General features: G+C 43.7%; 2 protein-coding genes across 2 annotated transcripts in view; both read left to right on the top strand.

The window, feature by feature from the left end:
- lrrc49 (leucine rich repeat containing 49) overlaps positions 1–11,386 on the top strand; it is a 36,978-nt gene extending 25,592 nt beyond the window's left edge. The window contains exons 14-19 of the mRNA XM_018748024.2: positions 5,597–5,831; positions 5,961–6,146; positions 6,225–6,334; positions 9,593–9,622; positions 10,076–10,229; positions 11,053–11,386. Coding sequence (XP_018603540.1) covers positions 5,597–5,831; positions 5,961–6,146; positions 6,225–6,334; positions 9,593–9,622; positions 10,076–10,229; positions 11,053–11,265 — 928 coding nt within the window. The 3' untranslated portion in view covers positions 11,266–11,386. The remainder of the gene's footprint in view (positions 1–5,596; positions 5,832–5,960; positions 6,147–6,224; positions 6,335–9,592; positions 9,623–10,075; positions 10,230–11,052) is intronic.
- Positions 11,387–23,788: 12,402 nt separating this feature from the next.
- thsd4 (thrombospondin type 1 domain containing 4) overlaps positions 23,789–26,071 on the top strand; it is a 68,672-nt gene continuing 66,389 nt past the window's right edge. Inside the window, exon 1 of the mRNA XM_018748026.2 lies at positions 23,789–24,053. The gene's annotated coding sequence lies outside the window, so the exon portion shown is untranslated. The remainder of the gene's footprint in view (positions 24,054–26,071) is intronic.

Here is a 26,071-nt window from a genome sequence, read left to right as displayed (position 1 = left end):
AACCTGAACAGCGTGTCTTTGGAGTGTGGGAGGAAACCAGAGCACCCGCAGGAAACCCACGCAGACACGGGGAGAACATGCAAACTCCACACAGACTAAGCAGGCATCAAACCCATGTCCTCTCGCACCACCCAGGTGCTGTGAGACAGGAGCGCTACTCGTTGTGCCATCGTGCCACCCAAACTTGGTAACTTGCGCAAACTTGCCCTATCCTTAATTCTAACCCTAAACCCTCAGGTTACTGTATTTATAGAATCATAATGGAGTACACCTACCCTTATGAGTTTCAATACCAGCATGGCTTCCAAAGCTCATTATGTTTTTATAACCCTGTGACAAATGAGGAAATGTGTTATCTATAATCATATGAAAAAGAAAATGATGTCTCCATTGAGGGTATGGCTGAACTTGAGGAGAATGTTTTCTTCTACTGCAGTGAGTGTTTAAATATGCAGAAATTGCTTTCATGGTCACATCCATCATTTGTTTAAAGGGTTTGCTAATAGGTTCAGCAGGTCTGTTAAAGCTGGCAGCCTGCCAATCCTCTGGTGCTGGGCTCTCAGTGTACCACAGGTGGATCAGTCCAATGAGATGTCCCTCTAAGCCTCCACTTGTCTCCAGTTTTCGAAGTCCCATCAGGCATTTCAGCATATTTATATATTTCCAAAGCCTCAAAGTAAATTCTCCATCTAAAAATGAGCTTATCACTTGTGTTATTGTTTATCAAAGTGAGTTTGAAACCAACAGCCCTGTTTTTGAGGAAAAAGTTCCCTATCGATGAGTTTTAGTTGCTAATACAAGCACATATTGAAAGTATGTGAATAGAAACACACTCATTTTTCAAAAACTAGCTGGTAGGAGGGAGTCTGCAAAAAAAGCTACTTCTATTATTCTTATGGGGCATTGATTATCTGTTCCTTACCTGACATGCCACATACACATCATACATACAACATGTACATAGAGAGGTACTAAATAGATTTTAAATAATTTGCTTTCATGAATGCATTGTATGTAGAAGACTATCTAGAAGGGGAAAAAAATCCATATCTTTTCTAGTGGGCGTGATGGCACAGCAGGCTTGGCTGGGTTCTGCTCTCTGCCGGGTCTGGGGTTCGAACCGTGCTTGGGGTGCCTTGCGATGGACTGGCGTCCTGTCCTGGGTGTGTCCTCTCCAGCCTGGCACCCTGTGTTGCTGGGTTAGGCTCTGGTTTGCTGCAACCCCCCCTTGGGACGAATGGTTTCAGGCTGTGTGTGTGTTTCTTTACTAGCTATATCTGAGCGTAAGTGATTTATTTCATGTTTCCTTTTTTTCCCCTGAACAAGATGACTTATTACTGAGAAATTCAATATTGAGACCAGCCAGTAACACCAAGCTATTTATATAGGACAGCTTGGCCCAGGACAGCAGGCAGGTGGAATGGCAAAGGAACATAAATTTAAAGTGAACTACTAAGGAGACAGATGAAAGGAAATGTGTAGTTAGCTCAGTGTCAAGTACTAAATCTGGGGGTCCCGCTGGTACATGCTTCAGGAAAGGTATGCAATGAGGCAGCCTCCTTTGGGACTGTAATAAAATTTGCAGTTCCCATTCCGAGGAGTCAAGGTGTAGGAGTATGGGAAGTGAATCAGCTGACCACTCGTAGCATCATGTAATTCCACCTCCAAGGTATCACCTCACCTGAACATGTGGCTCTACCTTGAAGGTATCGACTCATCTCAAAGCCCAGTAAGTAAGCTTAGTGTTTACCTGACTCTGCCTGCTTATTGTGTGGTCCGTTCCCTTCAGCATGCCTTGAGATAGTTGCAGGTTCAACAACAGCTGATTCCATGTTTTTTAGACCCATGATTCTTCTTCTATGTATCTTGGAGCCCCTGTCAGGCTGAACAAGATGTAGTCGATTTGAAAGATCAGGACCTTCTAAGATCTTCACCAACGTGAAATGCTGCAGTTATATCTGTGCCAAAGTGTCATTAATGTTTCTTTTGTTGTGGCTTTCAGGCTACACTTTTTAGTTTTTGTTTACGTGAACAAGACACGGGAGAATACGGTGATGGCACTCTTCCATTTTGGCAGAAGACGGGATGCGTTGTCTCTCGCTGGTTGCTGGCATGTTGCCCAGAGCTGCTGTGCTTCCTGGAAGCAGCTCATGTCTGTCCCTCACAGTGGGAAGAAAAGCTCTGAAGAAGTAGCAGCTGCACCTCACACCACCTCTTGACCGCTCCAATGTGCTTTTCCTCTCCCCAAAATGTGACATGCTACAAATAGCTGATTTTCTGGCATTGTAGTGGATCCTTCTGATTTTACCTTAGTGCCAAAAACCCAACCTCATCGTGCAGCCAGTGTTTTGTGTTGGTGAATCTTCTCCTTGAATAGATTCTTGTTCTGTGGATATCCTTGGGCGATGGGTGTAGATCTGTTTAATCCTTGTGTTGTTATGGTTCTATTAAGTTTTCCCTGGAAATGCTGACAGCAAAGTTTACAGGTTTTAGTGAACATTTAGTGACTAGCGTGAGGCAGCTGGGGTCAATTTACTGACGCAGCCATAGAGAAACTTGCGTTTCCCGACCCAAGGTGTCCTAGCCAATATTCAGCTCTGTTGCTCGACTTGTTTTAATATGTTTAATAACTTTTTGAAGAAATCTGTTGAAGAAATTGTAGAAATATGTTTCATTGTTGAACCAAACTTTGTAAATCATTTGGATACTGGCCCCAACCCTAATGCTAACCCTCACTCTAAGGTAACTATGTTTATTGAATCATATGGGAGTGGATCTCCCCTTATGACTTTTAATGCCAGCATGACTTATAAAGGTAATTATGTTTTCGTAGTCCAATTAATGACTGTACTGGCTTATTGTACTTTATGCCTCATCTCTGTATCACTGAAGCCACAATACTAAGAAAGTGGAGCTACAGTTAATCAGCCTAACACTTCATACTTGTTTCTGCTGAATGGTTTGTTCTTTGATGGCAGAGCAGTTGATGGTAAAGGATAAATTGAAAATACTAAGCTGCTTGAAATTCAGGAATGCTAGATTCTCATTGTGTATATTTTTATTCAATAAAATATTAATCTATGAAATCAATCAAAACATATACCATTTTCTATTATATATTCTAATAATTTTAAGAACAAATTACTGTGAATACAGATCATTGATTAATCACCCTTGCAGATTCTTGCAGTGTAATTTTTTTTTGTTATTTTCCAGCTGTATTTTAGTACTGAAATGAAATGCAACAGTCATTCTAATTTTAATATTTTTTTCCTCAAGGAAGAAGCAGTAGCAGTACCATTTTGATGTCTTCCTCACTGATCTACAGAACTGATAGTGGAGGCCACATAAAAATCTAAGTAAAGGCCAAACTAGTGAGATAAAAAAAAAAAAAATTCCCATCTTCACCATTCCAAGTTTAGGTCATGGCAGTCCGGAGCCTATCCTAGAAGTTCAGAGTGCTAGGCTATACAGAGTACACTTTAGATGGGATACCAACGGTCGGGGGCGGGTGAATGGTCGGTCCATCGTGAACTGAACAGAGGCGAGGATCCAAAATCGCAGTTGAGGGACAAGGCGGGCAGTCATTACGAAAGAGACATGGAACGAGACTGGGGACAGGACTTGGAAGAGCAAAGCAAAGTAGGTTTGAGAATAGGGGGTGGTGGTTGCTGTCTGGAGTGAGAAACTTTGTTCACTTTTCCATTGTTCGTTAGTGTTTCACCTTTCGCTTTATTATTTACTCTTTAGTTTCAATCGTGATTGTTTCCCTTTTGCATATCCATCACTTGCATCACATTTACGCTTTGGTGCTATGGTTAGGAGAGTTAGAAACAAAAGAATTAAAGCCAAATACAATAACACGAAACACTGTTAATGGGAAAAGAAGGAAGTCTGTCCTACCTCGGGCTCATGCACCCCGCTCACAAGCTGACAAACTGCTGTAGACGCCCAACGTTTTGATTGGCTTCGCAAAGTAGCGCGCGCCTGTTTGTTATTACAAATGATTGTATATACAATATCTCAAATTTTTAATATAATAAGCTTAATTATGACGTTTTCATTTGATTGTTACTTACGGGTGATGAAAAAAGGGTGGTTTGTAAGTATGGGTTGTATGTGAGTCAGACGTTCGTAACTCAGGGACTGCCTGTAATGTAAACTGATTTATTACCAAGAACTTAAGCCTACATCTTTAAATTAAATTGTAAAAAATTTGAATGTGCTATTTCACTTGGGGGGCGTGGTGGCACAGTGGGTTGGACCGGGTCCCGCTCTCCGGTGGGTCTGGGGTTTGAGTCCTGCTTGGGGTGCCTTGCGTGACAGACTGGTGTCCCGTCCTGGGTCCCCTCCCCTTCCGCCGTGTGCTGTCAGGTTAGGCTCCAGCTCCCTGCGACCCTGAATGGGACAAGCGGTTCAGACAGTGTGTGTGTGTGTGTGTGTGTGTGTGTGTGTGTGTGTGTGTGTGTGTGTATTTTGCTTGTGTTTAGATACACCCCTTTCCATTAATCCTCATAATATAAATGAATTCATTGATTTCAGTACACTGGAATAATGTATTTACTTTGTTTTGGGGCCCTGCCTTAAGTGAACACTAATCTCACTTTGAGATTGCCATTCTTACTGTGCTTGTGAGTGCTGGGAAAACCTTACTAGATTCCCAGTGACTCTGCTTACCTGGTTTTTGTATTAGTAGACCATCATGCCTCTACCTGACTCCATCCTAGCCTATGGCAGATCCCCCAGTTTACCTTGCCGCCTTCTGTGTACTTTACAAACCACCTTTCCCTTTCACATACGGTGAACCTTATACACCTTGGTTCATATTGTCCCTTTATTGATTGCTTTCCTTCCTTCCTTCTTTTTCCAGGGTTGTAACTAGGGACGTGTAAGATAAACTGAAAGGTGCTATAGTGTTATGGGAGGAAGTTGTCCTCTGTTTTCCAGAAAGGGCAAGACACAGTGAGGAGATCAGGTTTTTTTGTCTAGCACAATGCTGTCCTTTCAGCCTGCTTGGACCAGGTACACTGAAGCAAACGGCCCACAAATCATCATCTTGTTGCATTGGATTTCCCTCAACATCCTGGTATTGCATATCTTCAAGTAAGCTGCTTAGGTTAGATATTAAAAGTGGCAAATAATAATGCAGATTAGCAAATTGGTATTTTGACATATACTTCTTTGACATCAAGGTCAGTGAGTGAAAGTCTGTGATGAGCTGATATATGTGTGTGATCCTGCTGAAAGGTTTGTTTTGTCAATTTGGAGTTACCAGTTCCAGAAACGGTGTAGCGCAGCTGCAAGAATGAGATCTTGTCTTCCTGAGACTCACCCAGCTCTGCTGCTCTCACGGCTCATTTATCAGGGGAGGGCTCTTCCAGTGTTGTCAGGACAATGGGTGTCACTTACCAGGAGAGAAATGTTGAATCTGAGGCCCCCCAGTTGCAATACTGTTTTCAGGTGTTTAAAGTACATATGCATAATTCATGATCATGTTTAATGTAAGGCCTTTAATTGAGTCTCTTATTCAGGCTTTTGCAAACATGCTGCCTGCCAGAACTGTGGTGTGTGAGTCTCATTGACATGCTCTTGATAGGTATACAGAGACAGGGAGCGGCAATGCACAGAACCTGTGCTTGTCGAACAACCATCTTGCCGAGGTGGATGGAGGTACTCTGCTCTTGTTTGGTCCAGGGGCCCTTGAGGTCCTGGAGCGAGGCTGGAGCACCTTGACCCCTCTTGCGGTCACCACCATTTCCTTCCGCTACATCCACTTCAACATCATTGTACCTACATTTCCCAGCATCAGGGTAAAATTCCCCAACTTGACGGTGAGCGCACATTATCTATAATGTCACAGCAGTGCACTTGGCTACTGGTGTGTTTTTTTTTTTTTTTGGTCCCTTCTTGTATTTTTTTGACTTACTGAAACATATCTTAACTGTCCTTTGGCTTCACAGCACCTGATCTTCTTCGAGACGGATATTAGCCGTCTGCCACAGCTCTCTGCCCTTGCTCAAGTGAGCAGCTTGAATCAGTTGACTATCCACCCTGAGGGCAATCCAGTGGTTGGCATGGTGCTCTGGCGCCCCTACCTTGTCTACCGGCTCCACCATTTAAACCTGCAGAAGGTCAATGACCTGGAGGTAGGATCTGCTCTTTGGGTTCAGTTGTCCTTCAGTCTTTGGCAGTGTGTGTCTGATCTTCATGTTGGTGTATTTCAGGTGACCATGGATGAAGTTGTGTCTGCAAAAAGGATTTTTGGCTGCCTGGGCCTCGTTGCTGCTAAGGAAACCCCCAACTGCTGCCTACTGCGGTTGCTGGAAGGGCCCAGGTAAGCTCTCTTTACCCTCACTAGCTTCCCTTAGTCAGGGGAGATTTTCATTTACTCCGAAGTTGAGAAGCTTGGACTAACGTGAAATCCGTCACAACACCATACTACATTTTGACCCCTGTAAACTCATTAGGAACATGTCTTTTGAAACAAGAACCTTTTCCTTTGTGCCTACACTTGTGAAACAGATACAGGATTTGACTAGAGCTCTCTATGGTTTGCGGGGTGCGGTGGCGCAGTGGGTTGGACCGCAGTCCTGCTCTCCCGTGGGTCTGGGGTTCAAGTCCCGCTTGGGGTGCCTTGCGACGGCCTGGCGTCCCGTCCTGGGTGTGTCCCCTCCCCCTCTGGCCTTACGCCCTGTGTTACCGGGTAGGCTCCGGTTCCCCGTGACCCCGTATGGGACAAGCGGTTCTGAAAGTGTGTGTGTGTGTGTGTGTGTGTGTGTGTGTCTCTATGGTTTGTTGGTGAGATTGAAGTGGAAAGGAGGACTGGGAAGGAGTTGGGGGGAAATGACTGCTTGGAGACAAAACTTTTGGACAGTCTTTGGAATGGCCATTTGGCCATTGCACATGCAAAATGTTCAACTACCAAAAGCAAACACATTTCCCACAAAAGAAAAGAGCCATGATTCAGCACATGCAGCATTCTTATCTGTGGCCTTGGCTTGCAGTTGCAGCCCATCAGAGCTACAAAAACTTAATAAAAGAGTTCCAGAGGTTTGGTGACCCGGAACTTAACCTCTTTTTTTTTTTTTTTTTCTTTTTTTTCTTTAATGAACTGTTTTTGAATTCTTGATATAGGAAAGAGAACTGAAGTACAAAACAAGGAGTATAAAGGCTAATAGCGATTCAGCTTAACTACCTCTTTGTGTTTGACATGCTTGAAGTTGACCATTACTGCATTTTCGAGACTTAGCTTTTTCTACCGATTTGTTTTTCCAACCAATCTGCCATGTGCGTTTTCTTCTTCATGACTGCCACTAGGAGCCATTGTGTGAGTTAGGGCCTCAACACAAGTTGAGCCAAACCAGAGGACACCTTGTGGTTGTCAGTAGGAAAGTGATCCTCAAAACCAGTCTTGGGTTTTTCAGCCAACAGTGGGAATTTTTTTTTTTTTTATTTCTTGGATAATGCTGTTTTACCATGAGAGACAGAAGCTCCTTGTCTCTGAGAAGCCCCAGAACAGTGTGAAATTATATAATTTATCCCAGAAGGAAGCAAATTGTTTCAGCTGTTTCACAAGGAAGTCTCTCTGCCCTTTAGTGATGAATATTTCTGTGTATGTCAGTGGTATCTTCTGGTTGGTATATCTTGGTAAGGCACTGTTCTGGGACACAGTAATGCAGCAAATAATGCTGGTGCCTTACAGTTTCTAAGCTGCTTGATAGAAATGGGTTTGAATGCAGCTCAGGGTATGTGGGGTTGCATGTTCTCACCATGTTAAACAATATGCATGGAAAAAGCCCTGGCAGATCACTTCCATTCCCTCCCTTGACATGCAAAGCACACAAGTGGTTACTGTGGAATTTCAATCATCACCACATCCTGCATTATTTGCTTATCTGGCACTTTTATGTGAAGATACTTTAGCAGCCTCAGGTACGTTCCGTTAATATGTGCATATATTAATGAAACCATTGAAGTTACACATCTTCCTTAACAGTAGGTCAGTCCTTGGACAGCTCCTTTACCACACAGACAGCTGCTTCCATTGCTGCATTTATGTGCATGCTGGCATGCCATTGGGTCTTGAATGCGTGCTCATGCATGTGTGTTTGCTGTCACACGCTATTAGTGTATGGCATGTAGTTTACATTTATATTTTACATTTATTCATTTGGCAGACGCTTTCTCCAAAGTCATGTACATCTCATAGTTCTATGTGCCTACAAGTAGACAAGTTGGCACTTTATCACACCTTTGTGGAGTTTAGGAGAATGTAACGTATGGCCGTAATTGGAAAAATCATGTGTGTTTCTTGACAGATTCAGATTAAATTTTTAGGTAAATTTTCTATATTTTTCACCTTTGCTGTTACTGTTACACCAATGGAATTCTCCGTGGAGGGTCTTACCACCAGTGATGAGGCCTCATTAAAAGTGAACAACCTTGATATCTCTGGTGAGCTCTCATTAGAGCTAGATAACCTTGTTAACACAGATGGTAAGATCTTGGTCAAGGTAAACATCCTTGTTGTTTCTTCTGCCAAGTATTCAACGACTGGACATGTTATCCTTGTTGGCGAGTTTCATCTGGGGTCAAGTACCTTTTACTATCAGCTGTTGAACATCTTTCAAGATGGATCACCTGGAAGTCCTCATTGCCACAACCTTAAAGTGGCCTCATGCCTCAGTGAAAGGGATTCAGATAAATTATTGTCATCATGACAATGACTGGTGTATTTTTCATGTTTGATATGAGCTGTATATACATTTGTCTTAACTGGTGAAGGTCATTCCTGCATGGCTAAATATTTGTGATATTAGTTTGTAATATTATAATATGACAGTGTGGGCAGCGATATTATTATAAAGATGGGGTGTAAACATGCTTAGCTTTTTGGCCCAGAACAGTAAGTATTTAATACTGTTTTGTTGTCTGCTTTTAAAAGTAGACTCTCCTTAATTCTTTGGTTGCACATATTACCTCTATAGACACAGTATGCTCTTCGATCTCATTACTTCCATTCACATACAGTAAGTTCAGGTTTCAGTTACTGTAACTTTGCCCCCATCATATAGTTCACCTTCACATACTGTTTGCCTCACTTGCACGCACACAGTGACTCCTCCCCAGTAACTCTCTGGCACACTAATCCCATCTGGTATTTTTGCCTACGGCTCAAGCCAAAAGGACAATTTCATTTTTCTGGCACTGGTGTTTGTAACATGTTGATACAATGCTACATTTCATAATAAGTACTGATGAATCAGATGAATTCATTTGATGTGACATCCTGTAATGATGTTCAATCCCATTTCACTGTACAATTGTATGGATGGTCTTAAAAACAGGACCATAACTGATGCTGTGAAACAGTTGTTAATGATTGCTCCTGTGACTGTATTTTTGTCATTCTTAATGTCCTTGTGACACTCATCTACTGTCCTACTGCATTCATGTGTTCAGGCCTGAAACCAGGGAATCCCCTTTTCAGTTCTGATATCTTTTTCACTGAAGTCGCACACAAAAAAAATCTTAAGTGTTATTTCCCGTTGAACTGAAAGCATGTTTAATAACCCTCATCATCACATTTCAGATGGAAGCGGTCTAGACACATTCCTGAATGGTGAGTGTTAGGATCCCTTGATAGTCACACTCATTCACACTTATTGAAAAGTTATGTGTTTTTGGTTTGTTTTGACATGCTTGTTGTTGTTATGCATTTTGTGAGCCATGGATGCTTCATCGTGCTGGTAAGGCTCAGACATGCCTGCTCTTAGTTTTTCAATTGGGATAGAAACTCATGTTCACTCAGTCTTCATTATGCAGGTCTCCTTTTTGCGGTTATTCTTTTTCAGGTGCTTCAGTGCACCAATTTTCTGAGTTGAGCATCTTGCATGAGAAGTTTTGCTGTAGTTTAACCCGATGCCTTAAAACCACAGGACAAAACTGTTAACTTGTTCTGACATTTTTTAGGTCTTTAATTGTTTTTTTAGCTGTTTAATAAATTTTCTCCTTTATCCCTATACTGCTGTCTCTCTTTCCCATCTGTCTCAACTCTGTGTAATTCTTACTCTAGGAAGCACCAACTACACTTTCTTCTGGAGGGTCGGACTCGACGGATAGGACTCAACCTACAGGAGCTGCACAACTCCAGCAAGCTGTTGAGTGAAAGCATGGGCAGGGCCCTCCTCACCTACCCTAGCTGGGATGCCAGGCATGAGAGCCCTGATGTATGACTTCTTTAACCCACTACATAATGCTTTGCTATATACTTAACCCCTGGAAAACATCAATCCCTCAATTTACTAAATTTCTCAATTTCTGATAACTCTGCAGATACTGACATTTCAGATAGTGAAAGCCTATTCCCCATTATTTTACATGGGGAAAAATAGTAAAGTATTCCCAGCCCATCTAAAAACCCCAAACCAGTTTTCCCAAATATCCGTAAAGCACTGTGAACCACCTATATAACTGTCAACCCATGATTTCAGCATGATATTAAACATAATTACATTTAATCATTTAGCAGAATACCTCAGAAAAAAATACAAAAGTGCATTACACCAGCAAACACACATTTTCTGAACCGTTTGTCCCATTTGGGGTCGCGGGGAGCCAGAGCCCAACTTAGCAACACAGGGTGTAAGGATGGAGGGGGAGGGGACACACCCAGGATGGGACGCCAGTCCGTTGCAAGGCACCCCAAGCGGGACTTGAACCCCAGACCCACCGGAGAGCAGGATCCCATCCAACCCACTGCACCACCGCACCACCGTGCCCTCTCATCAAAGCAAACATGAGACAGGAAACAGCTAATGGTACACTTGTGTAAACTACAGCACATTACTGCACTTCCACTTTACTCACATGACCTTCAGATTTTCTTTGGACAAGTTAAATAGTTTGTCATGCTGATATTTTTTTTGTTCCAGAAATCAAAAATTTGGTATCAAAATTCAAGAGTCGTTATACCGAAATTTCAGGTAAGGAAAGTTAATAAAATGATAGATGTCTGTTTACATTAAGCCTTGCTTTCTTCCTTTGTCTTAGGAGGGTGCTGTGGAGTCAGCAGAGAAAGCTGAAATAGCTCAGCAGTTCCTGTATGATCTGGTGCGGAGGACGTCCAACATTACCGTAAAAGGGGAGACTCTGCACAAACTCTGGCCCTTCCTGTTTGTGGACATGGTGAGGGACTGTGTGCTGGACATGAATGATAGACCTACGTATGGCCAGGCCTGCCTCAGCAGGCTCTCCGTGAGCTAGCGGACACAGGGAGCAGCAATCATATGCCCCCCTGCAGGGGTTATCCATCCCCCAAACAAAACAGGCCTATTTAACCCTCAACTACCTCTTCAGCTCCCCACTTTATATATACCACAGGCGTCTGGCTCCAGTCTTTTTTTTTTTTTTTTTGTTCTTTATTGCTTTTTTATTTTGAGTATTGTCATATTTAATTATGAACATAAATTGATTTTAAAGTTAAGATGATCTGATCAATTTCAGAATCTTGTGCTTAAATATAATAAAACACATCCTTCTTTAACTTAATGTATCCTTCACCAGAATTTGAAAGTGTGGGCTTTTTTGTTCAATAATCACGCTGTATCTGATGTCTTCTTCTAAATCTAGTGTCTTCCAAGAGAAACAACTGCACTGTACCATCACAGGTAAAAGCTACCTGATGACTTTTTGGCATATTTCCCTTTAATTTTTTGATATTGTTTGACTCATGCCTCTTTAAAGTCCAGTGCAATTTGACTGCAATAAGTCACCAAGAGGTGTGCCATGTTTCTCTATCAGTCAGAAAGAATTCAGTAAAAAAAAAAAAAAAAAGAAAAAAAACCTCTGTAATCAAATGTCGTTCATTTGAAATTAAAATTAAATTACATGTGCCATCTGTCGATTACTTCTCTGTAAAATGTTGAATAACTTTTTTGATAGCGCCACAGTCTGCATCTGTTAGAAAGTGAATTGTACTAATGTAGGAAGACTTTGTCGCATAGGATCCGCAACCCTGCAATGGTCCTGAATTTGTGTAGAGACATCCTGTTGAAAAATATGTTTTATGGTTCTGTAAGACACTAGGACATTCACTTTTTATGGACTTTACCAGTTCACAGTAGAGCAAAGGACCAATCAGACAATCAGAATACAGCAGTAGTCTTAAAATATTGTTAAAGCCATCTGTCACCAGTTTTTGGAAACCATCTTTAAAAGCCCTGTCCTGATATACTGAGGAAAGATACATAAACGGCTGCTTGAAGATTTACAGCTCTTGTTGGTGGCCTTAGACCTGATTGAATTTTCCGTACTCTTAAGATGGTAGCTTCAGATATGATTAATGAACAAACACTGATGTTCATTCTTCAGATTTGTGTTGTTAAGCAAGATCTTCAACGTTTCTGTAGATTACACTACACTCCCCTTTCTGTGAATAAAAGTGTTTCACTTCACTAATCTCTGGGAGGGGACAGGAATGCCCCTGGAGGCTTGTTTTTTATGGACTTTACCAGTTCACAGTAGAGCAAAGGACCAATCAGACAATCAGAATACAGCAGTAGTCTTAAAATATTGTTAAAGCCATCTGTCACCAGTTTTTGGAAACCATCTTTAAAAGCCCTGTCCTGATATACTGAGGAAAGATACATAAACGGCTGCTTGAAGATTTACAGCTCTTGTTGGTGGCCTTAGACCTGATTGAATTTTCCGTACTCTTAAGATGGTAGCTTCAGATATGATTAATGAACAAACACTGATGTTCATTCTTCAGATTTGTGTTGTTAAGCAAGATCTTCAACGTTTCTGTAGATTACACTACACTCCCCTTTCTGTGAATAAAAGTGTTTCACTTCACTAATCTCTGGGAGGGGACAGGAATGCCCCTGGAGGCTTCGGAAAACAGCTGCGCTAAATCAGTTTCGCCAGTGTCGTGCAGTAGCACATCTTTCACAAAAGGGGGCAGTGCACCAGACACAACAGTGCTGAGCATGTTCCTGGGATGTGACTGCCATGCATTATATTAAAGTAAACAAATGTATGCTTAGCTCCTCTGTGGAAATGATTCTGACATGCCTTACCAATATTCTCCCTCCTTGTTAATGTCTCACATTTTACCATTTACTTGTTTCTGTCATTGCATATCTTTTTGCTTGGAGACATGTATGATGGTTAGGGTGGGAGGGGTATCATTAGGGCTAGGAGGCTAGCCAGCCTAGGTCATGTAATAGTTGACTATGGCCTCCACAAGGTGTTTTTTTTTTTTTTTTTCTTTTCCCTTCCCCCTCCACTTTAATGTCAGTCTGGAGTTTTTATTTTCCTCTCCTCTGTTGCTGCCACAAAGTATACCCTTGACAGTACACACGCACAGTCTGAAACTGCTTGTTGCAAGCCAGAGCCTAACTCAGCAACACAAGGGGCAAGGCTGGAGGGGGAGCAGGGACACCTAGGACAGGGCACCAGCCTGGTGCAAGGCACCTCAAGCAGGACTCGAACCCCAGACCCACCAGAGAAGAGGACCCAGCCAAACCCACTGCACCACTGCACCCCCTCCTTGACAGTGCAGTATTTCATATATTTACTGACACATTTATTCTTCTAAAGCTTACAGATTTGTATTACATGCATTGGTCAGTGATTTGTCATTTGTCTTTGTTTTGTAATTTTTTTTATCTGTAATCTATAAAAGTGCTCTGAGTCTGCCTTCAGGAACACCATTATATACAGTATGAATAAACTTGCATTAGTATGGGACAGTCAATATAAGTTTTGAGTTGTTCATGAATAACTTTTGGAAGATACACTGTTATGATCAACACAGACAAAAATGATGGTCAGCTGAAATTCTCTGTCCGAGTGCAATAATGTATTTGAATCCACTTTGCTCTCAATCCAGATAAAAACAATGGCGCATCAATGATCTTTTTATTGTAAACCTCTAAAATCTGCTGCCATTCATCTTCAGTGCTCCCCCTCCCCCCAGCTGTAAGGGTAAGAAACAAACACTTTCTGGGAGTTAGGCCAGCAATCTCTTGGTCAGAAATGGAGATCTTTACCCGCTGGATGGAGTGTATTTTGACAGAGAAGGTGCCCCCATGACTTTTTTTTCCTTGTGCACCTCTAGGAGCACTTAAGAAATTGATCACTCTGTACTGACTTTGGCCATAGACATGTAGACATGCCTGGCCATATAAGAGGAAAACACATTCATTAAAGTACCAGCACCATCATTAATTATCTACTTTGCATTTAGCACACTTTTCCACATCATTTATAACTGTTCCTATGCACTACATTTAAGTTACTCTGAAATAGTGTTGGTAATTTTAACAATGGGTAGATCTTTCAAAGTCATGTTTCCTCAATGGAGCAGCATTGCTGCACCACACTGACCACTGCCCTACACCTACCACTTTTGCTCTCACTACTACTTTACATTAACCACCTCTGGGCACTTGGAGGTCCTGCGTATAAGAAATGCAAATGTACAGCCAAAATCAGAAGCCTGAAAGTGCTGTGTTTTGGCCCCAATGTGGTAAATGAACTCCCTCTGTCCCTTAGAGATGCTGAATCCTTAGAACCATTTAATAAGAGTCTCAAAACTAACTGTTTTGGACTTACTTCATGATCTTCTACCTGTTCCATAAACTTGGACTACATTATTGGTTAAAGAAAAAATAATCATAAATTGTTTATGCAACTACTTGTAAGATAAGATACTTTATTGTCATTGTATGCAATACAATGAAATTTTGTGTGACAGCCCTCAGAACAACAGCTGCAGAAAGAAAACTTGAAGTAATTAATTAATTGATTAATTAATTTTCCATACCGATTATCCAACTAGGGTCGCGGTAGCAATAGGAAGAGCAGAGAAGCCCAGATGTTCCTGTCCCTCGCAACTTCCTCTAGCTCAACCTGGGGGATCCCTAGCCAATCCCTCCAGTGGGTCCTGGGCAGACCTCAGGCCCTTGTCCCAGTTGGCCATGCCTGGTATACCTCCAAAGGGAGGTGCCTGGGGGCATTCTTACCAGATTCCCAAACCACCTGAAATGGCTCCTCTCAATGTGGAGGAGTAGCGGCTCTACTCTGAGTTCCTCCTGGATGGCTGAACTCCTCACCCTGTCACAGAGAGTCCCACCACCCTGCGGAAAAAACTAATTTCAGCCGCTTGTATCTGCGATCTTATTCTTTCGGTCATTTCCCAGAGTTCATGACCATAGGAGAGGGTAGGGACGTAGACCAACCAGTACATAGAAAGCGTTGCCTTATGGCTCAGCTCCCTCTTCAGTCTGGTACAGCGACCGCATTACTGCTGCTGCTGCTCCCAATCTGCAGCTGATCTCACGCTCCCTTCTCCCCTCACTCGTGAACAAGACCCCCAAGATACTTAGACTCCCCCACCTGGGGCAAATTCTCTCCCCTTACCTGGAGGAATCCATGTGACGGTGGCAGAAGGACATCATCCACAAAAACTAGAGCCATCACCTTCCAGCCCCCACATAAAATGCCCTCCTGACCTCGGCTGCGCCTTGATATCCTGTCCATGAAAACCACAAACAGGAGCGGAGACAAGGCACAACCTTGGCGGAGTCCAACACCCACATTGAATGGGCTTGACTTAATGGCAAATATGCGGACACAGCTCTCGTTCCACGTGTACAGAGACCAAACGGCCCACAGTAGTGGCCCTGGCACCCCACACTCCTGAAGCATCTCCTACAGAATTTCTTGGGGAACACGTAGGCCTTCTCCAAGTCCACAAAACACATGTAGATTATTTCATTATCTGTGAGAGGGTAAAAAGCTGGTCCACTATTTCACATCCAGGACAGAATCTGCGTTGTTTCTCTTCAGTTCGAGGTTCAACCATCGGCCAGGGCCTCCCTTCCAGTACCCTGGCATAGACTTTCCCAGGGAGACTGAGAAGTGTGATACCCCTGTTGTTGGCACACACTCTCCGGTCCCCTTTCTTAAAGATACGGACCACCACCAGTTTGCCAATCCAAAGGCACTGTTCCCGAGGTCCATGCAACATTGCAGAGGTATGTCAGCCATGAAAGCCCCACAACATCCAGGGCCTTAAGCAGTTCCAGGCGAATCTCATTGACCCCCGGTGCTTTACCACTGTGGAGCTTTCCAACTACCTTAGTGACTTCCACCAGGGAATTGGACTCTGATACCCTGAAAGCCTCTGGCCCTGACTCCTGTAAGGGCATATCTCTTGAGTTTAGGAGTTCCTCAAATTGCTCCTTCCACCTCCTGTCAACGTTTTCATTTGAAGTCAGAGTCTCTCCACCTTTGCTGAGCACAGCTTGAACTAAGCTCCTCTGACCCCCCCCCGAGCTGCCAGATGGCTCTTCAGAACCTCTTTGAGGTCGACCGAAAGTTATTTTCCATGGCTTCTCCAAACTCCTCCGATGCTCCAGATTTTGCTTCTGCAACCACAGCCACTGCTGCCTTTTTTGCCTGCCGGTACTTATCTGCTGAGTCAGGACACCCAAGAGTCAACCGGGCCCTAAAGGCTTCCTTCTTCAGCTTGACAGCTTCCCTCACCACGGGTGTCCACCAGCAGTTTCTTGGGTTGCCGCTGTGAGTGGTCACCCACAAGCTTTTGGCCACAACTGTGCCTGGCTGCTTCCACAATGAAGGTTTTGAACAGGGTCCATTCAGACTCCATGTCCCTACCTCCTCTGGGACCTGAGAGAAGTTCTCATGGAGGTGGGAGTTAAAATCATTCCGGACAGGGTCCTCCAACAGTCATTCTCAACACACTCTCACTATACTCTTGGGTCTACCGGATCTGTTCCTCAGTTTTCCCCGCCATTTGATCCAGCTCACCACCAGATGGTGATCAGTTGACAGCTCAGCATCTCTCTACATCTAAGTGTCCAGAACGTGTGGCCTCAAGTCAGATGAAACGACTACAAAGTCAATCATTGACCTTTGGTATAAGGAGCTCTGGTACCAAGTACACTTATGAGCATTCTTGTGTTCGAACATGGTGTTTGTTATGGACAAACCATGACTAGTGCAGAAATCCAATAACATTTCACCATTCGGGTTTAGATCAGGAAAGCTGTTCTTCCCAATCACCCCCCTCTAGATTTCCCAGTCATTGCCAATGTGAATGTTGAAGTCCCCCAGCAAGACTATGGAGTCTGTAGGTGGGGGAACACCACCCACTCTCTCCAAGAGGGTTGAATACTCTGAACTGCTGTTTGGCACATAAGCACACACAACAGTCAGAGTTTTCTTCTCTGCGACCTTAAGCCGCATTGAGGTGACCCTCTTGTCCACCGGGACAAACTCCAACTGTATGGCAGCCAGCTGGGGGCTTGTGAGTATCCCCACACCTGCCCGGCATCTCTCACCCTGTGCAACTCCTGAGTAGGAGAGAGACCACCCCCTATTGAGGAGTTTGGTTCCAGAGCCTACACTGTGAGTGGAGGTGAGCCAAAGTATACCTAGTTGGTATCTCTCAACCTTCTGCACCAGTTCCGGCTCCCCCCCCCCCCCCAGTGAGGTGATATTCCACGTGCCAAGAGCCAGTTTCTGCCGCAAGGGTCTGCAACGCCATGCGCCACCCTGTCCACTCCTGCTGCCTGAAAAGCATTGCACCTAACCCCCATGTTGGACCTTGCAGGTGGTGGGCCCACATGGCCCCCCACATTGCTTTTTGAGCTGAGCACGGCCGGGTTACATGGGGTACCTGGCCACCAGGCGCTCGCCCAGGAATGCTACTCCCAAGCCTGGTTCCAGGGGTGGTGTTAATCTCTTTCATGGAGATTTTTGGATCGTGTTAGTCTGGATCTTCATTTCAGACCTGTTTGCCTTGGGAGACCTTACCAGGAGCATACTGCTCCCGACGGTATAGCTCTGGTGATCCCTAGATCATGCAAACCCTTCCACCACGACAGGGCTCCGATCCAGGAAGGGCACTTAAAAATAAATAAATAAATAAGAAATTAAATAAATAAGAATAAGATTAAAAGTTTGAGGTGTGGTGGAGGCCACAGCTCTGGGAACCAAGCTGTTCCTCAGTCTACTGGAGCAGGATTTTATTGTCCTGAACTGTTTGCCAGACCGCAGTTGCTCAAACCGGGAGTGACCGGGGTGTTTGGTGTCCTTGATGATACAGCCAGCCCTCTTCCTCAGTCGACTAGCACAGGTAGTGTCCAAGTTGGGAAGCTCCATCCCAACAATGTGCTGGGCCGCCTTCACCACACGATGCAGATCTTTTCCCTCGGTAGCTGTGCAGTGGCATACCACACAACGGCACAGTCAGGATGCTCTTAGTGGTGGTCCTGTGGAAGTTTAGCAGGAGTTTCTGTGGGAGCTGGGCCTGTTTCAGTTTACTGAGGAAGAAGAATCTTTGTTGAGCCTTTTTTGACCAGGTGTGAGGTGTTGCAGGTCCAGGGAGGGGCGGAGACAGGGGCAAAGCAGCCACAGCTGGGGCTGATTTCACTCCTGATTTCTTCCCCAGTGCCCAGCAGTAGAGAGAAGAGACTGAGGAGGAGAACGAGACAGAGGCGAACCCGATCCCGAGCTCAATCCCGATCCCTGAGACGATGCGTCTCGATCGACCCGACTCTCCCAGCCCCCCTGACCCGCACGAAGCCTCTCCCTACCTGTTCCCTGGTCCCCCTTTCCCGTCTCCCTCCTTCTCCCCTGTCTAAGGACAAATAAAAGCCCTCAGAAATGGGCAACTGCATCTCTTGTCTCCTGCCTCGTCTCTTACATAGTGTTATCAGCCCACACACCTTATTCACCAAGGTGACTTACACTGCTAGATACACTACTTACAATGGGTCACTCATCCATACATCAGTGGAACACACTCTTTGTGTCACTCACACACTGTGGGTGAACCTGAACAGCATGTCTTTGAAGTGTGGGAGGAAACCAGAGCACCCACAGGAAACCTATGCAGACATGGGGAGAACATGCAAACTCCACACAGACTGATAGGGGATCAAACCCATGTCATCTTGCACCACCCAGGTGCTGTGAGAAAGCAGTGCTACCTGCTGCGTCACCATGCTGCCCAGTATTAAGGTTGCAATTATTACAGTTGTTTACCCATTTATTTAGCTGGGTCATTTTACTGAAGCAATTTAGGATAATTATCTTGCTCAAGGGTCCTACAGCCACAGGTGGGAACTGAACCCACAACCTTTGACTCCAAAGGCATCCAGTAGCTGTAACCACTGTGCTGCCAGCTGCCTCCCAACCTTACACTAACCACTGCTTATCACTGCTTTCACAACCTCTCTATACTAAACACTCTTCCACACTAGCAAGCTCTACCCTGACTGCTGCTCTGCACTGCTATCACTACACCCTTTCTCATTGTATGCATTTATTTGCCCCTCCCAAACTGGTATCACCCCTTCCACTGTCTGCATAGCTTCAGAATTTGTCACTGAGTTGGAAGAAGTCCAAGGAATGTTTTTGTAAAGCAAAATTTGACTGTGTTTCTATTATTTCAGAAACATACTCTATCCGTCAAAGATAGGCTTTAATTAATATAGCATCATCTGTCAGTCATGCAGTATAAGCAAGGATGTCAATACATGGATTCTTCTGTAATCCACTACATTTCTTCATGACAGTAATTGAAAAGGCCCTCCGGTTACACTGGGCTATCTTGATAGAATATGAATTCTGTACAGGTCAATGTTGTTGATATCTTTGCATTTGATGCTATGTCCATGCAGAACGTCTTTTTTTTTTTTTTTTTTGCTGTCATCCACACATCATTTAGAGCCATATTAATCTTGCTTTTGGTGCATATTGTAATTTAGGATGTTTTATCTTGAATAAAGTCATTGTGTATGTGTTTTTTTTTCTCTCAGTAGTGTGAAAAAATCAAATGAGGGCACTTAAACCTTGTGTCAAAATGAGACTTATGGGAGTTTGATGTGTTACATTGATGAGTAGAGTATACGTCTTGACAAGCATTAACAGAGTTGTGAGAAATAGTTTGTGAACTCTTTGGAATGACCTGAATTTCTTTATGAATGGCTCCTGAAATGTGATCTAATTTTCATCTGTCATAATAATAAACAACACACATTTTTCAGCACTCACACATTTTGTATTTCCATGTCTTTATTGAACAATTGAGTTAAAGCAATCAAGGTCAGCAATAGAAAAAGTCTGTGATCCCCTATATTTAGTAACCTGTGGAACCTCTGTTGCCAATATCCTGAAGCAAATGCTTTCTGTGGCCGCAGATCAGAAATTGTGCAGTAGTTACAGATTATTTTGGTCCATTATTACAGAACTGCTTAAGTTCATATACTTTTGGTATGTTTTGCTTCAGACACATCATAGCATGTCAATGGGACTGAGGTCAGGACTCTGATTTCAGCTGTTCAATTATTCATTTACTCCTGTGTTTTCGATCATTGTTTTGATGTGTGACCCAACTTTTTTTGAGTTTTAGATCACCGACAGAAAGTCTACTACAAAATTTCCTGATACAACTTGGAACTTATTGGTCCTTCAATGATTTTTGACCCTTCAGGCTCTGAGGCAGCAAAGCAGCCCCATGTTATTATACTCCTTCCACCAGGCTTCGCAGATTAGCGTTTCGTTTTGGGATGGAAAAGTTAAACTTTTGTCTCATTTGTCCACAGAACATTGTTCAGGTAGTGCTGTGAAACATCCAGGTGGTCTTTAGCAAACTTGAGAGCGACAGCCATGTTCTTTTGAAGAGCGGTGATTTCCTCCGTGGTAACCTCCCCTAAACACCACTCTTTTTCAGTGTTTTACTTATGGTTGACTCATGGAAATGCCTGCAGACCCTTTGCTGTCACCCTAGGGTTCTTAGCTGTTAGAGGGCTGTACAACGTGCGCTTATACTAATCTCTGTAGGATGCCCACTTTTGGGATGAGTAGCAGTGGTCCTAAATTTCTTCCATTTGTAAATTATGTGTCTGATGGTGGACTGCTGGAGGCCCAAGACCTTAGAAATCCTATTTATGAGCTTCAACTTTAGATTGGAATCCTGTTGTAAAGATCAGGTACCCAAAAGTGTGTGGTAATGTAGAGAGCATGGGAGTTGAAGCCCACACCTGAATTATCTGACTTTGTTACCCTCTCTTCAAGAGGATCACATCCTTTTTTATTGATGACCTTGATGGTTTAAATCATTGTTCAATACATACACACACACTGGCCGAAACTGCTTGTCCCGAGTGGGAGGGTTGCAGCGAACCGGAGCCCAAGCTGGCAACACAGGGCGCAAGGCTAGAGGGGGAGGGGACACACCCGGTACAGAACGCCAGTCCATCGCCAGGCGCCCCAAGCAGGACTCAAACCCCAGACCCACCAGCGAAGAGGACCCACCCAAACCCACCGCAGTACCGCGTCCCCTTTCAGTACACATATGGAAATGTAAATGTGTATGTTGTTTGTATATTGTCCATCGTTATTTATTTATTATTATGAGTTAAATTAAGATTAGATCACATTTTAGGAGCCATTTATACAGAAATCCTGGTAATTCTAAAGGATTCACAATTTTTTTCTCACAAATGTAGATGTAATTTTATGGACCACATAATGTGCTGCAGCTGGAGACAGTGACTAATTTAAAACAGGGAAAGATGGTACCTATGTTATATTAGATTATCTCTAGTTCATTGTAGATGCTGCTGATTACTTGTGATGGGAAAGGACACAACGGCTATGTGCCTGGTGTTTGTGCTGCTTTTTCTGGCAGTTATTTTAATAACCATGTGTTGGGACAATTGGTACTCTAGCAGTCTGCAGGCAAGCATCATGGAGATTGATCTGAAGTTCGTTGATGGTGAAGTGAAATCCAGTGTAGTCATCACATATTTTCTACTGCAGAGCTATGTCCCACAAGATTAGATACTAAGTTTAGTCTAACAATGTGATGCTTTTGCTGAAATGCAACAGTATTGCTGATGTAGTGGGATTAAATATTAAATCAGTGGGGTCAGACTGTTCCCTTGGTTCTTTGGGCTGCCTTGCCACAGTTCAAGAGCAGACTGTATATCAAATGGCCCTCTGGCACATTGTCTATTGTGCACAATAAAACCACTGGGTGTCATTATTATTTCTCCACATGCCTAATTTTTTTTATCCTTTTTTAAACTAAATGTTTACAGGCTTTGTATAGACTGAAAGAATTATTCAGAATTTGATCACAGACTTTTTCTATTGCTGACCTTCACTGAAATTTCTTTGTTGTTTTTCTATGAAGCGTGACTCCAAGAAGGTAATATTGTGCTTAATCGGTCTATTGTGGGGACAGAAGCAACAGAATCAGAGTGATCTCAGTCAGAACAGTGCATATGTACTGAAAAAACAATAAGTGAGCAGATGGTCTCCCATTGGAACAAAAGTACTATTTTGCCTATAGCTTTACGGGAAACGGTTTCATACCCAAAGGTATGTATCATGCTGAGGGCATGTTCAGTGCAGGCCACAAGACAAGCTGTGGGATGTACACTCATCCAGGCAAGAACTTTCTTTCTATAGAGTCAAATCAGGCAGATTCACGAGCTTAGAAATACAGGGAATAGAAGCATTTTGGTTGTTAAAATGGATAGGGTTTTTTTTAAAAAAAATGAGACTTTCCACTGACGGACTGTAGACCTGAAGCAGAACTCAAGAACTCAAAGCAAAGTGTAGAGAAGCTTTGCCTTGGACCTTTGTTTGACTGAACTAACCAACCTTTTCCTCAGCTGACAGTCCCAAGGTTGGATCAAGGCATCTATTTGAGACAAATGACAGAAAGAAACTAACTCTACCAAATGGCTCAACTGACACTGATGCATCATGAAATGTTGAGTAGTAACAATTGCACTGGATGGCTGGCCCAGGTTTGCTTTGACAGGTGTGATACTTTGGCCTAACTTTTATTTTATCCAGCAGTGTGTTAAGGACATATGAAAATATTCATTACTTCCTTTGACTTTAAGATTCCATGAATATGTTCGTCTCAGAACGATAAACATAACACTGAGTTTGCAGTGATGAGGAGTTGTTATGTTTTGGTTCTGTGACATCTCCCCAAAAATCTCTTATAATGAATGAATGAATGAATGAATGAACCATTTATGTTCACCTGTAGGCCAGGAAGGGGCATAATGTTAGGAATGTCACTTTTTAATCTAAAGGTATTCTTGTTTGATTCTCACTCTTGCTGCAGCAGCTTTGATCGGTGCTCACCCGGGATGACACAGTAAAAATCACCTTGCAGTGTAAATGAGTTGTAAAGCTGATTATCGGTCAATAATAATGTGTAAGGCCGTTAAAGAGGTGCGTTGATAGACAGTATTGTGGCGCGCAGCGCCGTGAGTTTGGATGGGGCGAGGAAGGACGCGGAGGCAGCGTTCATAACGAACGGTTTATTTGAACACCAACACAAAGGGAATAATGTTCTCGGTCCGAGGACCCTTTTTCCTCCAAGACCTGCGCTTACAACCAGCCTGCCTTAGCACCCCTACGCTTTCTTAACACACCAAGAGACACGGTCACCCCACCATTTTCCCCCTAAGTGCCCCCAGTGGTTACACACATTTAACATTATTTCCCATAATGCAACTATCTACATTTAAACAGTAACGCGGGTCGTTACAGTATTTTGTTGGTGCAAGCACTCAAACAAATGTATTTCCTTATGCATAAATGTTTGGTTACTTTACAGGCAGTAATTTTCGTTTAGTTAAGACTGCGAAGCCGAAACGCCCCGCATTCGAGGGGCAGCAGCTGACAGGCCGACAGGGGGCGCCACTACGCCTGTTCTTCCCGTCGTTCCCATGACTTTCCCCTGAGCCAGGAAAATGTTTTTCTGAGCGTGAACAGCTGAGAGCGCAGTGTTCTTACCGCACACCCTCCAGGTCCAGGGACACGCGTACGTTGGATTTAGTGCGGCTTCGGCGAAAAGGCGCGGATTATGTAGGGAAGAAGAGCGCCGCTTCACCGCCCTGTACAGCACGGGACAGCGGCGCGAGTCCCTCGTGCGCTCTGCGAGACCCGGCGCGGGGAGGTGCTCCCCGACACTTTTCAGCACGGTAATAAATAACCTGCCTCAAATGTTCGCTCGCTCATGTGTTGTATTAACTGACCATTTTTGTTCCATGAGGAAACCATTGTTATTCAATTTAAATTTGCAGAACTTATTCTTGGCTGAACCTAATTTATTTATTTATTTATTTACTTATTTATCTTTCTAGTGATAATTGATCATGTTTGTTATATAGTCATCATCATCATACATTTTACATTTATTAATTTATCAGACACTCCAAAGCGACGTACATCAGAAAATACAATGTGTTCATACATTAACAGAAGAGAAACTTATATATAAGTTATATGCAGATACGTGTACGTGATTCTCAAGTTTGTCTTTTCCGCCTATATGATGAACCAATGAATGTTCATCACACGAGTAGCTGCGTAAAATTTTATCCGAATATCGACGATTCCTGATCTCACACACACACACACATTTTCAGAACCGCTTGTCCCGTACGGGGTCGCGGGGAACCGGAGCCTACCCAGCAACACAGGGCGTAGGGCCTGAGGGGGAAGGGGACACACCCAGGACGGGACGCCAGTCCGTCGCAAGGTACCCCAAGCGGGACTCGAACCCCAGACCCACCGGACAGCAGGACGGCGGTCCAACCCACTGCGCCACCGCACCCCCCTGATTCCTGATCACCTTCCGATAAATAAATATATATGTATTTCTAGGAGTCTGCATCATGTTCTCCCCGTGCCTGCGTGGGTTTCCTCCGGGTTCTCCCGTTTCCTCCCACAGTCAAAAGACATGCTGTTCAGGTTCCCCCATAGTGTGTGAGTGACACGGAGAGAGTGTGTTTCACTGACGTATGGATGAGTGACTCATAAGTAGTGTATCTAGCAGTGTAAGTCACCTTGGTGAATAAGGTGTGTGGGCTAGTAACACTACATAGTATCCATGATTGTAAGTTGCTTTGGATTGGAGGAAAGCATCTGCTAAGTGAGTAAATGTAAATATATATAAACATTTACATTACAGGAGTAGCTGCATGAAGGTTTATCCATTGTTTAGCAGGTATGATCTCAAAGTTATGGTTCATGAACACACACACATTTTCTGAACCGCTTGTCCCATACGGGGTCGCGGGGAACCGGAGCCAAACCTGGCAACCCAGGTCGTAAGGCTGGAGGGGGAGGGTACATACCCAGGACAGGACGCCAGTCCATCGCAAGGCACCCCGAGCGGGACTTGAACCCCAGACCCACCAGAGAGCAGGAGCCGGTCCAACCCACTGCACCACCGCGCCCCCCGGTGCATGAACATTTACACATTATATGAACTTAGATCAATGGTGAAGTGAGACCGAAATACCTGAGTTTTAAGACTCTTTTTAAATTTGGACAGAGATTCAGCAGTTCTGAGTGAAAGGGGGAGGTCATTCCATCACAACAGAACCAGAGCCGAGAACCTTCGTGCTTTTGCTTTTGGACCTTGTGTTCATGGGACCACCAAGCAGGCAGAGGTGGAGGAATGTAGCAGTCTGGTTGAGGGTGTAGCAGATCATCAGGTCTTGTAGATATCTGGGAGCAGTTCCATTGATGCTTTTGTAGGCCATAACCAGGGTCTTAAATTTGATCTGGGCAGCTATAGGAAGCCGATGTAGAGAGACGAAGAGGAGATATTTTTTCCAGACAGGAGAGAGTTGCAGTATCCAGACGGAATGTCACCATGGCCTGGACAAGTAGTTGTGCAGAGTCAGTAGTGAGGTAAGGATGGATCCTGTGGATGTTATGCCGGATGTATCTGCAGGTCCAGGTTGTGCCTTCGATGTGCTGAGTGAAAGATAGACTTGAGTCAATTGTCACTTCCAGACTCTTAGCCGAGGAGGTGGGCAAAACCAGTGAGTTATCCAGTTTGAAGAGAGTTCACGACATCATCCTCATCATCAACAATAATTATAATAACAGCAGTAGTAATAGTTGTAGTAGTAATACTACTATTAGTATTATGTCATATGTTTTTCATTTTTATACTCACTTTCAGGAATTTTACTGCTTAACAGTG

The sequence above is a fragment of the Scleropages formosus genome, chromosome 5 (assembly GCF_900964775.1).
Source record: "Scleropages formosus chromosome 5, fSclFor1.1, whole genome shotgun sequence".
NCBI lineage: Eukaryota > Metazoa > Chordata > Actinopteri > Osteoglossiformes > Osteoglossidae > Scleropages > Scleropages formosus.
Note: the sequence above shows the minus strand (reverse complement) of the source record. Positions and strands in the feature narration are given on the sequence as shown.